The sequence below is a fragment of the Anolis sagrei genome, chromosome 2 (genome assembly GCF_037176765.1).
Source record: "Anolis sagrei isolate rAnoSag1 chromosome 2, rAnoSag1.mat, whole genome shotgun sequence".
NCBI lineage: Eukaryota > Metazoa > Chordata > Lepidosauria > Squamata > Dactyloidae > Anolis > Anolis sagrei.
In genome coordinates this window covers 27,887,067-27,901,721 of record NC_090022.1, presented here as the reverse complement: position 1 = coordinate 27,901,721, position 14,655 = coordinate 27,887,067, and the positions used below count along the sequence as shown (strand labels likewise).

At 41.9% G+C, this 14,655-nt stretch overlaps 1 protein-coding gene across 1 annotated transcript in view; it reads right to left on the bottom strand.

Annotated features, from left to right (window-relative positions):
* The window catches only part of LAMB2 (laminin subunit beta 2), a 69,515-nt gene that overhangs the window by 33,912 nt on the left and 20,948 nt on the right, over positions 1 to 14,655 (bottom strand). Inside the window, exons 5-13 of the mRNA XM_060766507.2 lie at positions 11,035 to 11,223; positions 10,516 to 10,579; positions 8,177 to 8,379; positions 5,251 to 5,371; positions 4,794 to 4,982; positions 4,350 to 4,529; positions 2,278 to 2,390; positions 2,118 to 2,197; positions 905 to 1,040 (exon numbers count right to left, since the gene is read on the bottom strand). Of these exons, the coding sequence (XP_060622490.2) occupies positions 905 to 1,040; positions 2,118 to 2,197; positions 2,278 to 2,390; positions 4,350 to 4,529; positions 4,794 to 4,982; positions 5,251 to 5,371; positions 8,177 to 8,379; positions 10,516 to 10,579; positions 11,035 to 11,223 (1,275 nt within the window). The remainder of the gene's footprint in view (positions 1 to 904; positions 1,041 to 2,117; positions 2,198 to 2,277; positions 2,391 to 4,349; positions 4,530 to 4,793; positions 4,983 to 5,250; positions 5,372 to 8,176; positions 8,380 to 10,515; positions 10,580 to 11,034; positions 11,224 to 14,655) is intronic.

Below are 14,655 nucleotides of genomic sequence, written 5' to 3'. Positions count from 1 at the left end.
TGGAAGTTAGGCAAGTGGGGTTTATATATCTCTGAAATGCACAGGGTGGAAGAAAGAACTGGTGTGAATGTAGCAATTGACCACCTTGATTAGCATTTAATGACCTAGCAGTTTTCAAGGTCTAGCTACTTCCTGCCTGGAGGAATCCTTTGTTGGGAGGTGATTAGCTGGCCCTGATTGTTTCTTGTCTGGAATTCCCATATTTTTGAATGTTGTTCTTTATTTAGTGTTATTTTTTAAAAAAAATACTAGTAGCCAGATTTTGTCCATTTTCATGGTTTCGTCCTTTCTGTTGAAATTGTCCACATGCTTGTGGATTTCAATGGCTTCTTTGTGTAGTCTGACATGGTGGTTGTTAGACTGACATGACTGTGGCCAAAGTATAATGGTATAAGTTTAGTCATCTTGCCTTCCAGGGAGAGTTCAGACCAACATAGCAGGAATGTAACCTACTTTTTATGTTCCATAATTAACACTCTAGCGATGGGAAAATAAATGTTTGAACTTTCTCTCGTTCTGCCACAGTTCTCACAAGTCACCTCTCTAAAGAATTGAAACTCTTTCCTCCATTTTTATTTTTCTGAAGCTCCTTGTCATAGTTGGCTCTGTCCAATAGCTAACTCCCCTTGGGTCCGTTGACTCTGCCCAATGGCTAACTTGAATAATAGAATCCAGGGCCATAGCCAGACATTTTTTTACAAAAGGGTTATTATTATTCCAAATAGTGTGGATGCCAATTAATCTCCAAAAGGGTCACATTTTCAAAAGGGTATGGTTTCCCAAAAGGTTATTATCTCTAAAAGGTCATGCCTTTCCAAAATATATAGCCTCCTATTAGAAATTGGCATTACATTTCTCCATGCCAACCACCGTACCCACCATCCCTTGCCCCTTTTTGCTTCACCTGGTGAAGTTCAGCCTCTTCTGCTTCGTATGTGTAGTAATCAAGCATGATGTGGAAATAGCCGGTCTGCACTTGGCTGCACTGCCTGCCTACCATGTGGCTGCGGCAGCGGCATTGTCCTGTTTCAGTGGCACACCTGTTTTGCAAAAGGAAAGTCGTAAGGAAAACAGACATTCCAATCCTACCCATCACTCCTGCTGTCCATTCAAATGATTCTACCCTAAAGGTGAAGGATATTGAAGTCCTGCTGGAGCTAAGCGGTTTCAGGTCTGGTCAGTATCTAGATGAAAAACCATTTTGGAACTCTAGGTATGTTGCATTGACTTTCTTTTTCAAATCTACATATTTATTACTATTATTCAGCAGTATAACTGTTGTTATGTAATTGCATTGGCTTTCACAGAAGAGACACCATGCAGAAGTTTAATAAATACTCAGCCGGTCTGAGTCCCTCTACGGAGGTGAGAAGATTGGGATATAAAAGTTTTAAATAAATAATAAATAAATAAAAATTAAAAATAGATGTTTTGAATTCCCCTGAGCTCCCTTACCTTCCATACTTTATTTCTCTTTGCTAAATGTGTGTGTACACCTTCAAGTCACTTGTGGATTTATGACTACATAATGATGTTTATAGGATTTTCTTAGGCAAGGAATCCTCAGAGGTAGCCTTGCCAGTTCCTTCCTCTGAAATATAGCCTTCAGCACCTGGTATTCGTAGACAGGCTCCCATCTAAATACTGGAGCTGTGGTGGTGGCTGAACTGCTGACCTGAAAGTTAGTGATTTGAATCCAGGGAGTGGGGTGAGCTCCCATCTGTCAGCTCCAGCTTCCCATGTATGGAAATGAGAGAAGCCTCCTGTAGGATGGTAAAACATCTGGGCATCCCTTGGGCAACTTCTTTGCAGACAGCCAATTCTCTCACACCAGAAGCGACTTGCAGTTTCTCAAGTTGCTTCTGACATGGAAAAAAAATCTAAATGCTAAACAGGGCTGACCCCACCTTGTTTTCAAGATCAGGAATAATCTGGTACCTTTAGAGTTTTTAGACATGTCACTATGGTTTTCACCATCATGAAGGTCCTTTTTCAGGCAAATATATCTCCTAAGGCCATCTGAAAAACTTTGCATGACACTTTATCGGCTTCTTGCTTTTGATTCCTCCTTGCCCATTCCTTCCCTCATTTCTAGAAGACCCCCAGAACTTACTTACTGGTTATCATGGGCACCTCCTACATCACAGTCACAAGGTCGGCAGCCATGAAGGTCAGGGCTCAGGGCCCAGTGTTCAGGCTGAGGAGAAGAAAAGGGCGCGTTACCCCAGGAGACAAAAGCCAAAGCAAGATGCAAAAGCTAGACTAGCTGGTACTTACCAGACACTGGTTACAACTGCGCCCGGTCACCAACCGTTTGCAGAAGCAATCTCCCGTGATGGCATCGCACTGGGGCCCATCCTGCACCGTGCCTCGTGGGTCACACTGACAACCTGGTGATTCAAGGATATGTAGAAAAATTGTCCAGAATATCTTGGAATTTGCATTACTCAGATCAACAATAATAAATGTTATTTATATTCTGCCCTTCTCCCCTAGGGGACTCAGAGCGGATTACATCATTTACACACATAGGCAAACATTCAATGCCTTTACAGTCATATACAATGAAGACACACAAACACAAACAAAGGCAGAAGCTTCTCCTTTCATTTCCAGCTTCTGGAGGCAGTGCTCATCTCTGGCTCTGGGAGGTGCTTTTCTCTTTATTCAAGCTGAGGAGCCTGCGTTGTCACCTTCTGGTTGTGTGGCCGGCAAGATTGCTTGGAGTGTCTCTTTGTCTTTTCCTGACGAAGCGGTACCTATTTATCTACTAACATTTACATGTTTTCAAACTGTTAGGTTGCTAGGAGCTGGAGCTGACAAATGGGAGCTCATCCCATCTTGCGGATTCGAACTGCCAGCCTTTAAGTCAGGAGTTCAGCAACCATCAGGTCAGGATTTCCTTACCCAGAATTCCAAAATACTCCAAAATTTCCACATGGTTGTCCAAGGCCCCATCTACACTGCCATATAATGCAATTTGAAACTGTATTATATGACCAGTGTAGATAGAGCCCTTGATAGTGACACCTTTGCTTTCTGATATAAATGTAAAAATACTTTGTTTCAGGCACAAAAGTATTAAAAATAATGTATATATAATTTCCTTCAGGTTATGAACTTATATAAGGTCTATATGAAACAATAACACTAATAATAATAATAATAATAATAATAATAATACTTTATTTATATTCCACCCTTCTTACCTCCAAGGAGACTCAGGGTGGATCACAATACACATACATGGCAAATATTCAATGCCTCTTTTGTATATACAATACACAGACAAACAGAACAGAAGGAGGTGTGTTGTTTTGACTCAATCCAGCTGTTTTGGTGCCATAGGTCCAAGTCCAGCCACAGGGGGTGCTATTGCTTCATCCTCTATGATGAAGAGCTGTCAGGACTTCCTCCTTCCTTTTGATCACCCAGCATTTTCTGATCTTTCTTTATGGCATCGTAAAACACCTCTCCCACTTTTTAGTGGTACCTGATTTCTCTACAGCAAAAGCTGTTTTCAAATGCTTAGGTAAACAGTGAGCAGGTCTAACAATCAGCCGCTCATGCCGACCTGGGGCTTCGAACTTGCAACCTTTCAGTTGATAGATCTTATAATTGCTAGTGATTTACCAGCTGTGCTAAAACTCTCAAGATACTTCATTATGTATATACAAGCATTCCAAACTTTTACAAAAACAAACCCTAAATGTCCAACCAATATTCGCACTGGCTTGATGATTAGCTCTAAAGGAAACAATATCTTTAGGGCTCAGGACTACTTCTCCAGTGAAGGATCGTTACCTTGTTGCTGTGCTGGAGCTTGAGCACCTCAATTAAGTCACGAGCAAAACTGTGAAGGGACACCCAAAACGGGAAGGTCATGGCAGAGAGGTCAGGCCAAATATGATCCCTGGGGAAAGTCATGGCAACCCACTCCAGTTTTCTTGCCATTAAAACTAAATGGAATACTGCTTCAACATTCACCCTATTTGTATTCAGGCCTTTCTCTGTGGAGCATCAAGAGCATTTATCTCATCTTATCCTTATAATCTTGCCACAGACATGCTAAAGGCTAAATTAGATGCTCTGTTAAATGCATGGTTGCATTTGGAATCACAGGATTATGCAGCTAGTCGTTGCCTAAGAATTTGTTCAGTTTAGAATCTGCACTGCAGAACAAAACTATAACATCTCTTTAAAGGGGGGGGGGGGGCACAATTGGTAGCCTACAGCGGGAGACAAGATATTCACAAAATAGTCCCTCAGTTTACATGACCCCAGGTATATAGGTATATAAAATAGGTATCAAACTCAGCAAAACCAATTTGGGTGAAGCAGATACCTACGTTGGCAGCCTTGTGGGTTGTCTGCATTCAGTCCAAAGAAGCCAGGTTTGCACTTGTCACAGCGGGCTCCTTGCACATGCTCCTTACAGCGACACTGCCCAGCGATGAGCCTCAGTGTTGGGTCGTCATGTGTGTCACACACCCCACCATCCAATGTGCCATCAGGGTCACAGTCACAAGCTACAGGATGGGAAGGAAAGAGCTTGTCAACAGGGGTGCATGCAGAATTGACTGCACAATTCAAGAACCCAATAAGGAGCCAGAGAGAAGACTCTCATCACCCAACAAAACTAGAGAAGAGAAACCCATCTCCTTCTAGTACAAGCATGGGCAAACTTTGGCCTTCCAGGCGTTTTGGACTTCAACTCCCACCATTCCTAACACCCCCCCCCCCCCAAATACGCCTTATTCATCTTGTGCTCCATGGCTTTGTCTCTCTCTCACCATGGCAAACATTGGGGTCACGGATGTCCTTGGTGGGGTCCTTGTAGTAGAAGGGCTTGCAGAGCTGGCAGTTGCGGCCCATGGTATTGTGCTGGCACTCGTCACAGACTCCACCACTTGTGTTGCCTGTGGCTAAGTACACAGCCATGTCAAAGTGGCACCGATGCGAGTGCTCATTGCAGTTACACTCTGTGGGAGGGGGAAAATAGAGTAAAAGTTACCAAGTGTCTTGCCCATGGCCCTGTGCCTTAAACCCAGCACAATGAAATCTCTTTGCTATTATCCCAATCCATGCACAAGATAACAACTTAAAAGATCAAGGGGTAGTTCCCATGCAGACAACCACATTCCCCGGATCTCTTAAATCCACATTCTGCTCCTGATTAAATGGTTGTGTGGAAGCAGCCTTGGCTTCCTTTAGCTTTGCTGTCATCCACTGCCCACTTGTGATACTCACTCTTGCAGGCGTTGGTGCGTCGTCCTTCAGCTGGGCGCCAAGGCAGTTCATGGTAGAAGTCATCACACTGCTCACAGTTCAGCCCTTTGGTGTTGTGTTTGCAGACACAGCGACCATGCACCTGTTGGCAAATGAACAGGAGGGGAAATCTAAGCCTCGCACGTAGTGAACGGGGAAAGTAATTTACCAGCTTTTGAAAATACTCGCATTTTCTAACAGTACACCATAATTCTCTTTGTTAGGTTGTTAGGTGAAAATAGGATAGGACCCTTACATTTAATGAATGCATGGAAGAGGGAATTGTCATGCATGGCAAGCAACAATTTTGAAATTCCAGGCTAACATTAAAGGTACAGGAGCCCTGTCCTGTTTTCACCCAACCTCCCTTCTTTCACTCCTTATACAATACACAAATTGGCTGTTCACAGTCTGCACATTTACATGCAGAAAAATGTGTCATTTCATGCTGGCTGGAGATTTTGTCATTCAGAAAAATAGCTTTTGGTTTTTTGGGGAATTTCTTTTAGTCCTAAGCAAAAGTTGAATATTTGTATCCTTGGCAATATCTGAAAAGTCAAAGGAAGATGATGATGTTTCAATATTCAGAAGGCAAAGTTTCAGAGCTCTGAGATGTTCACTATGGGATTAAGAACAAGCAGCTAAGAGTCAATGTACAAGGTTTGGTTCCTAATTTAATTTATACAGTTGGCCCTCTTCATCCATGGATTCCATATGGAAATATTCAACTAACCATGGCTCTAAAATATTAAATAAAAAATCATACAGCCCTCATTTGAATTCTTTGCTATTTTATACAAGGGAAACATTTTACTATGCGAGCACCCATGGAGTATGGCATCCACAAGGAGTCCTGGATCCAGACTTCAGCAGAGGCCCCTCGGGGAGATAGGGCGGGGTACAAATAAATTATTATTATTATTATTATTATTATTATTATTACTACTACTACTACTACTGAGGGCTCATTGTATACTTATACCAAAGTTCAACAAAGTTATTTTTCTGTAGTAGAACTCCCAGGATTTTGCCTTTTCCCTGGCCACTACAGCCAACGACTTCCCCAAGCTTTGGTTTACACCTGCTATCATAGAACTGAGGGTAGTGTACATGGAGAAGTCTCGACCAGCCCAACAATATGGAGAAACTCTTATGTACGAGTTCCCAAGTGTGGTGTGTAGCTAACAAACCTCAGTGATCACAGGGTTAGTTAGAGTCCCAGGTGGCAAAATATGCTTTATGAATACCTCTGTTGGACCTACAATATTTGATAGCCCCATGTCTTTATGGTTGACAAGAGAAGTGACATGGAAGTGAAAAGTGTTACAGTACTAGAGGGAGGAGCAGGGGGATGAAAGGCTAGAATTCAGAAATAATCACTTAACAGTTATATCCTACGTTGTTCATGCCCAGTGTTTATTTTTTAAATTTTAAGCTATTACATTTGGCCTGGCCATAGGTTTTTAAATCTTTGTGTGTTACTGTTTATTGGTTATTGTTTATATGTGATTTATATTAATTGTATTGTATTTATTGTTTTTGTTTATTGCTTTTGTTTATTGATGTACTGTTGGGCTTGGCCTACTGTAAGTGCTCCGAGTCCCTTGAGGAGATGGTGGCAGGGTATAAATAAAGTTTTATTATTTTTATTTGTTTTATTACCACCAAATTTTCCCCAGCGGTGGCAAATAGGCACTACTTTTCTTTCTTTTCCAACATGCCTTGTTTACATGTAGAGCTGAACTGCAAGAGGAGTTTCATTTGCAGGCAATGCATTGAAAAAGTGTTATGTTGTAAAAAAAGGAGAAGGAGCTGTTTATCTCCACCCTCAAATATTGTTAGACCACAGATCTGAACAATTTTAACTAGTCTAGTGTGGCAACGAATGTTAGGAGTAGCACTAAAATAATGTCTATATTGTTTCTCAGCAGTTTGAATAAGTTCAAGTGTATAATAAGGGATCATATACAGGGCCTTACCTTGCTGTAAAGCAGTGGTTCCCAACCTTTGGTGTTCCAGAGGTTTTGGACTTCAGCTCCCAAAGTTCCTAACAGCTGATAACCTGGCTGGGATTTCTGGGAGCTGAAGACCAGAAATACCTGGAGGACCAAAGGTTGAGAACCACTACAGTGAAGGAAGCACAATGTTTATTTATTTTATTTATATCATTTTTCCCTGCCCATATCAGCCCAGAGACGACTCAGGGTGGCAAACAATCGGCACAATTCGATGCCACATATAAAATACATACATCAATAAAAATAAAACATCACATTACACTATATCTAAAAACATAAAACAAGTGAACAATAAAAATTTTAAAACTATGTTGTCATATTCAGTCCTCATCTGTTCCGTTGTCTTAGCCATTCCTAGGTCATTTTCCAATTCGAGGTTTATCTGATTAAGCTGAAGCTCCAAAAGCTTGCTTGAAAAGCCAAGTTTTCAGGTTTTTTTCAAAAGCTTAAGAGGGAGGGGGCTGATTTGATATCCCTGGGCAGGGAGTTCCACAGCCAAGGGGCCACCACAGAGAAGGCCCTGACTCTTGTCCCTGCCAGACGTGCTTGTGAAGCAGGCGGGATCAAGAGCAGGACCTCCTCCGACAATCTCCCAGAGTGTGCAGTATCACATTTGGCACTGAGGACAGTTATGAAGAATACAGTAGGTATAGAAGCTTGCTTGCATTTGCATTAAAGAAAGAGAACCCATCTTCTGGGGAGTTTTCAGCAGCTCAATGAAGGGCATAAACAAGGCATGGGCAAACTGGCCCTCCAGGTGTTTTGGACTTCAACACTCACAATAGTGAGAATTGAAGTCCAAAACACCCAGAGGGCTGAAGTTTGCCCATGCCTGGCATAAACAATACAGTGTGTGTATGTGTTCATACAGCTGTGTGAAGAACCCTTACCATGCCCTCAACATCTGCAGGGCTGCCAGCCAGGGGAGCACACTCTGAAGCATGCCCATAGCAGAAACAGTTGCCTCGCAGCACCATCTCATACACAGCATAGTAGTACTTCTCTTTGATCTCCCGTCGTGAATCCAGCAGATTGTCTCCCAGAGTGTGCAGCTTGGTCAAGTTCACTCGTAGGTTGGTGACTCTCAGAAGATCTGATAAATAAAAAATGGAGGAGGGGAGGAAAGAAGGAAGACCAGAGGAAGTGTCTCACTATTGGAGAACATTTTTAAGACAGGGCTTTGTGTGTGTGTGTGTGTGCACGTGTGCGCGCGCGTGTGTATGTGTGTTCTATATGAGCTGTCATATCTGACTTTCCAGCTTCCAGAAACACTTGGTTAGGTTCTGTCAGATGACTGCACACCAAAGTTAGAAGGGGAGAGATTACAGTTTTCCAGACACAAGCCTAGAGCCAATAGTTAAATCCATCTACTACTAAAACAGAAACATGTCTACAACCAAAATTATCCAGCCTCAAATAGATGCAGAGACATGAACAGCTGCAGGCCATAATGGGAAGCTGGAGAAGGCAATGAGCTAAACTGAGAAGGCATGGGGGAGGAGCAGAGAGAGAGAGAGAGAGAGAGAGAGAGAGATGGAGGGAGAGATTTTCATCCACTGGAAGTATCGGCTGGAAACATTTGTCTTTGGTATACCTTCCCGTAGAAGATGGTCCAGTGTCTGTGATGGCAATATGTTTACTCAAGAGCTTAGGGAAACTGGAGAAACTGGACAGCTCAAAAACAACAGAAATGGGAGCTTCCTTATAAGATCTCTAATTTATTTATTATTTATTTCAAACATTTATATCCCGTCCTTCTCAACTCCCGAGGGGGGGGGGGGGGGGACTCAGGGCAGCTTACAATTGGCAATCATTAGATGCCAACAAACAACAATCACGATATGAACAATTATCATTAAGTAGACCAACAAGATTATAAAATACATTAAAATATCAACCATTAAAATATTAAAACACAACCAAGCTTAAGTCCCCAATCCAAATTGTAGCCCAGAATTCCAAGCCAAGGTCTATTCATTGACAGTTCTCATAAGTTATTGAGTTGCTGCTCAGTCAGCTATCTTAAAGCTTGGTCCCAGAGCCAAGATTTAAGCTTTTATTCTAAAGGATAGGAGAGAGGGAGTTGCCCTGATTTCACTGTGCGTTCCTTAGGGGGCCACCTGTCTATCATCCCTGCCAGTTGCGCTTGTGAGGGTGGTGGGATTGAGAGCAGGGCCTTCCCAGATGATCATAAACTCCAAGGTGGATCATACAGGGAGATACATTTAGACATGTAAATTGGGCTGAAACCGTATAGGGCTTTATAGGCCAAGACCAGCACTTTGAATTGTGCTTGGAATTTGCCACTTATTGATGTAGGGAATTATCTACAACAGAATCCCTGGCAGATGGTCATTCAGTCTCTTCTTTAAAACTTTTAACTAGTGATGGTCTGCTTTCAAGACCCTAAAAAGTGTTCCTGATGTGACTGTTTAGAGCTGGAAAACATTATCCCTAGCAAGCTGCCCTGTCACAAATCAACATACTACAATCTTATTCTCTCTCTTTCCCTCTCTGAGATCCACTGATGATGTCCTGTTGCTGCTGTATTTCCATCACACCTTCTCATGAACAAGAGCAGCTTCCAATACAAATAGGAGCAACAAAATGCAGGATGTACAACTGATACTTAAACACAGCAAAGTACCAAAATACTATATAACAGTAGGATAATTTTTAAAAAATAGAGTTCCAAAAAAGCATGCTTAAGGAAAATGGTCTCCACTGCCCATCAGGGAGTGATAAGAAACACTAACTTCAAACAAGAGGCCATTCCAAGTCCTGAAAATCACAAGCAGAAAGACTCTTTGCAAAGCCCAGAAGAGAAACCTCCAAACAAGAACAAATATCTTGGACATGTTCATATGGCAAATGTGGTAGTGAGATTTACATGCATGTATTCATATCCAAGCTGGCCTGAGGTGCATAGACAGGGTTCTTTCTTTGAGAAATGTGCGGGTTTACTGCTCAGTTTGCAAAACAAGAGCAGCCCATCTTATTGTATTTCCTGGACTTGTAGTTCTGCTGTAATGCTAAATTGCTGCAGTCAAGCTACGGTGCAGGAGACATGTCCGAAGACTCTCCTACAGATCTCACAATGCCAATTGTGCACTTCGAATTCAAGTACTCCCAAAATAAGGAAGGGTATTTTGTACTTCCAAGTTCTTTTTGCCTGAAATTGACACTTTACACCTCTATTTAAAAACCCACAGCCCAGAGAAAGACTCACTCTGGATTTTTGGACTGTAGGGGTCCCGGATGTGGATAGCTGGGTCTAGCACCCTGTAGATTACCTGTAGAAAGGAAGAAACAACAATCATGACACAGACTAAAGCCAATAACAGATAACTTAAGAGCCGCCAACTACATCACCCCTAAGCTCAGGCTGGATCTACACTGCCACATAATCCAGTTCAAAGCAGATAATCTGATTGTGTAGATGGGGGCCTCAGCCTCTCCATCAAAGATAATGATTATTCCAGTGCTAAACTTGGAGGCTATGTCCATAAATAATATTAATAATAAACTTTATTTATATCTCACCACTGTTACCCTGAAGGGACTCGGGGTGGATTACAAGGCACTCCAGTATGCACATATAACATACAACAGGTAAAAATGGTACAAAAGTATAAAATGAGTCACAGAAAATTATAACAACAACCCCCAGAAATGCATGCAGCATAAAATCAAAATGCCCATCTATTTCCTCGGCATTAATCCTTCAGATACTTTGCTTGACACTCACCTCTCCTTCAGTGGAAGGTTCAATGTCTGAGTAACGGGACTCGCAGATGACATCGTCCACCCGCCTCAAGGGTGCCCGGGAGGCAGAGGGGACCGATGCTGCACAGTCATAGGCAAAGTAGCGATACACCTGCCAAGTGCGGCCAAAATCTGCTGAACGCTCCACCAACATGGCTGCGGGCCGGAAGGTCTAAAGAGAAGGGGACACAGAAGAAACGGGGTGCCTTTAACATGCTCACAATAGTCATTCAATAACACAAGGGCAGTGCTGCAATAGGCCACATATAAGAAAGTGCTATTTCTGTAAAGCTAGTTTTGTTCAGTTGTTTTCCACTTGTTTTTATGACATTTTCTCTTATTTTTTGTTGTTGTTATTGTGTACCTCATGTATGGAGCCCCTAAGACAGGAGTTTAGATATTGGCAGTATTTGTACCAAGGAGGTCTGTCTTCCTCTGAGGCCGAGAGTGATTCCAGACAGCACCAAGAACCGTGCTAAAGTGGGTTTTAAAAACCCTTTTTGGTGCAGATTTCCATCCACACTCCTAGCAAAAAAAGGAGAGATTTGTCTGTCAGGATGGGCCCTGAGAGAGTATGAGCGGCCTAGGTCATTTGGTAATCCTCCATGGCCAAGTGTGGATTCAAACCCTAGTCTCCCAGTCCCAGTCCAACACGCAAACCAGTATATTGCATTGGCTCACTCCTTTATGTTCCAAGAAACTGGCTCATTTGCTAAGAAATATGATAGAATACGGTTTGGAGCATACGTGCTTTGTGGTAAAATTAATTATTTTAGTTGTAATCCAATGATGAAAGCACTCCATTAGACTTTTAGTCTCAGAAATGGGAATACACCTGAATACATCTGTTCTTCAGCCCCCTATTTATTTATTTCAACGACTTGAGGCAGTTTTTGTATGCATACTGTTGTGACTCAGCGTGTGCCTGATGTATCTACTAGTGCTAGTAGGAGGAAACGAGGCTTGGAAGAGGAAGACGCTCAGCAACAGCTGAAGCGCATTAGGGACATTGTCCTTGAGACTACAGATGAGGAGGATTTTCAGGGGTTTACTCGTGAGGAGATGGAAACGGAGGATTACCGTGGTGTAAAACGAGTAGCACGCAGTTCTGATAGCGATGAGGAATCTATTTCCAAGCGTCTTAAAGACATAGTGGATTGCTATGAATCTGACAGTGATGATGAAGAGCTGGACTGGACCAGGGTCCAGGAGGTTTTGGATGTGATTAATGCTCCAACCTCCAGCGATGAGTTCCAAGGGTTCACAGACCCATGGGTTTCGGATACTGCTTCTCAGGATGCAGCCCGAAGGGCAGACTGGCAGCAATGGAGGGAACGTGATTCACCTGTGGAAATGGATGCACCTGAAGGTGAATCTAGTGATTCTGATGAGATTTAAGGAGTAGCCTTGGAGCAGTCTTGTTGCAGAGTTCAAAGTGTTGTGTACCTGTGTATCCTGCTCTTTACTCTTGCCTTGAGTCTTTGCATCCAGAACCGTGTCTCCGTGATCGTGCTGACTACCTTGCCTGGCTTGGAACCGTGAGTCTTGTCTCCTGTCCTGACCCTGGAACGTCTTGACTACTCTTCGCTTCTGCCTGACTCCTACTTGGACTTCGGACCATTCCTCATGCTGCTTTTTGTATTAGGACTTTTGAACTGACTGTATTTCGTTTCTGACTTCAAGCTATTTTGCCTGCCTTACTCCTGTTTTCCTTTTTGCAGCACAGACTGCCTGGGCTGCTGTTTGTTTACATTCCTGCCAGCTGCAGGCTCCTTTTGTTTACAAGCTCTGCTGATAAGAGCCTTTTGACTTGTTAATTTGCCATTAAACACCTTCTGTTAACCCTTAAGCTGCTGTTTTGCCTCGTTGCTCTGCCTGGGTCTTGACACATACCTTACAACCTTAAACCTTTTCACTCTCAACCCTTTCCCATCTGAAAATTTTATATGTGACCCCAGGTATATAGGTATATAAAATAGGTATGAAATGCAAACATTTACTGATAATAAATCAGCATTTGCAAGGCTGGCTAAAAAGGCTGATTTTCCTTTTTGTGAAGCAAAGCTGAAGCATTTTCTGCAGAGTTCACTCTAACAGATTTGTGTAAATGGGTGGCATTCTGAAACTTTTTACTCTTGCCAAACTTTTGTGACCCCAACATTGAGCTAAGGAGGCCCCATTTGGGATTGGGACCCACAGATTAAGAAGCAGTAGCCCAGAGTGTCAGGTATTCCACTGGCTGTTCCTAATATTTCTTGCCTAGTTTCCAAGAACAGACATAATTTGGCGCCTTTAGGGTATTTAGGTATAGGATGAGGATAGGGAGCTCAAAAAGAAAAAAGAATTAGGTTGGGAAGAGATTTACATGTGGTTTAACAGAAAATCGGTGGCTACAGAACACAATGGTTTGGGAAAGGACTTAGAGAGGGACCATACATTCGTGGTCATAGTCACATACTTTGCACACAACACTTGAGTTCCTGGACAGCAGCTGCCATTCAGAGTACAGTCTAACAAATAGTCTAGTGTAGCATCAATAAGGCAGAGCCAGCATGGCCTAGAGTACATGCTTAGAGTACTGGACTCGAATGATGAAGGTCCTGGTTCAAGTCTCCAATCATTTACATGGGTCATTGATTAACCTTGGATTAAAAATGATTGCTTAGTCTAAATTAACTAATAGGGAGTTTGTAAGGATAAATACGGAGTGGATAGCCATGTAGATCACTCTTATCCCTTGGGGGAAAACAAGACACACATGCAATAAATTAGTGAAACTCCTATGAGAAATGTACAAAGAAGGAAAGAAGAGACATAGAAAAATAAGCATAAAGAAGCTTAAAATGAGGAGGAATAAAATGGGAAACCAATATACCGTAAGAAATAGCAATACAAAGTAACAATATGATGCAAAGTTGAAAGGGATGAGAAAATATATAGAAATAACTACACTGCATAACAACCATGGACCTACAGAAATTAGCTGTTTCTAAAACCATCAGTTTAAAGGCAAAGCAACATATGTGCAACATTCTCAGCACACAGAGATGAATTGTTAAGTACACAAGCATAGTTTTAATTGTCCTTTACATGCAAATAAAATTGAACATTTTGTGCAATACGGAACCATTCTAAACAGAAATAATAAACTCTAGCCAGCTGACAAATCACTGTTACATAAACAAATGTTGATAGAAATTTCTTGGAAATGTCAGTTTAATAACTCCCTTGTTTTAACTAATCACTGTTTAATATACATACGTATTTCACAACAAATATCTTCTCTTTTTTATTAGTCCATTTTCAGGATATGAATTTAAGAGGAAAAATCTAGTCCTGTTCTTTCCTGTCAAACTGAAGTTCTTTTCCCTAAATAATTTCTTCTGTGGTGTCTTTAAAAAATAAATATCCACAATACAAATGTGGCAAAATCAAGCTAATCCAAAGTGGTTGAGGAGCCAATCACATTAATGAATTGTAGGACTGATCCTACTAACAATATATAGCTTTGAGCTATCTCATTATTTTGGTGTGCCTTGATCTTGAATGGGCAATTAAAATCCATTCTTTTGTTGTAGCCCAGCAAGTGTCAGAGGATTTTTCA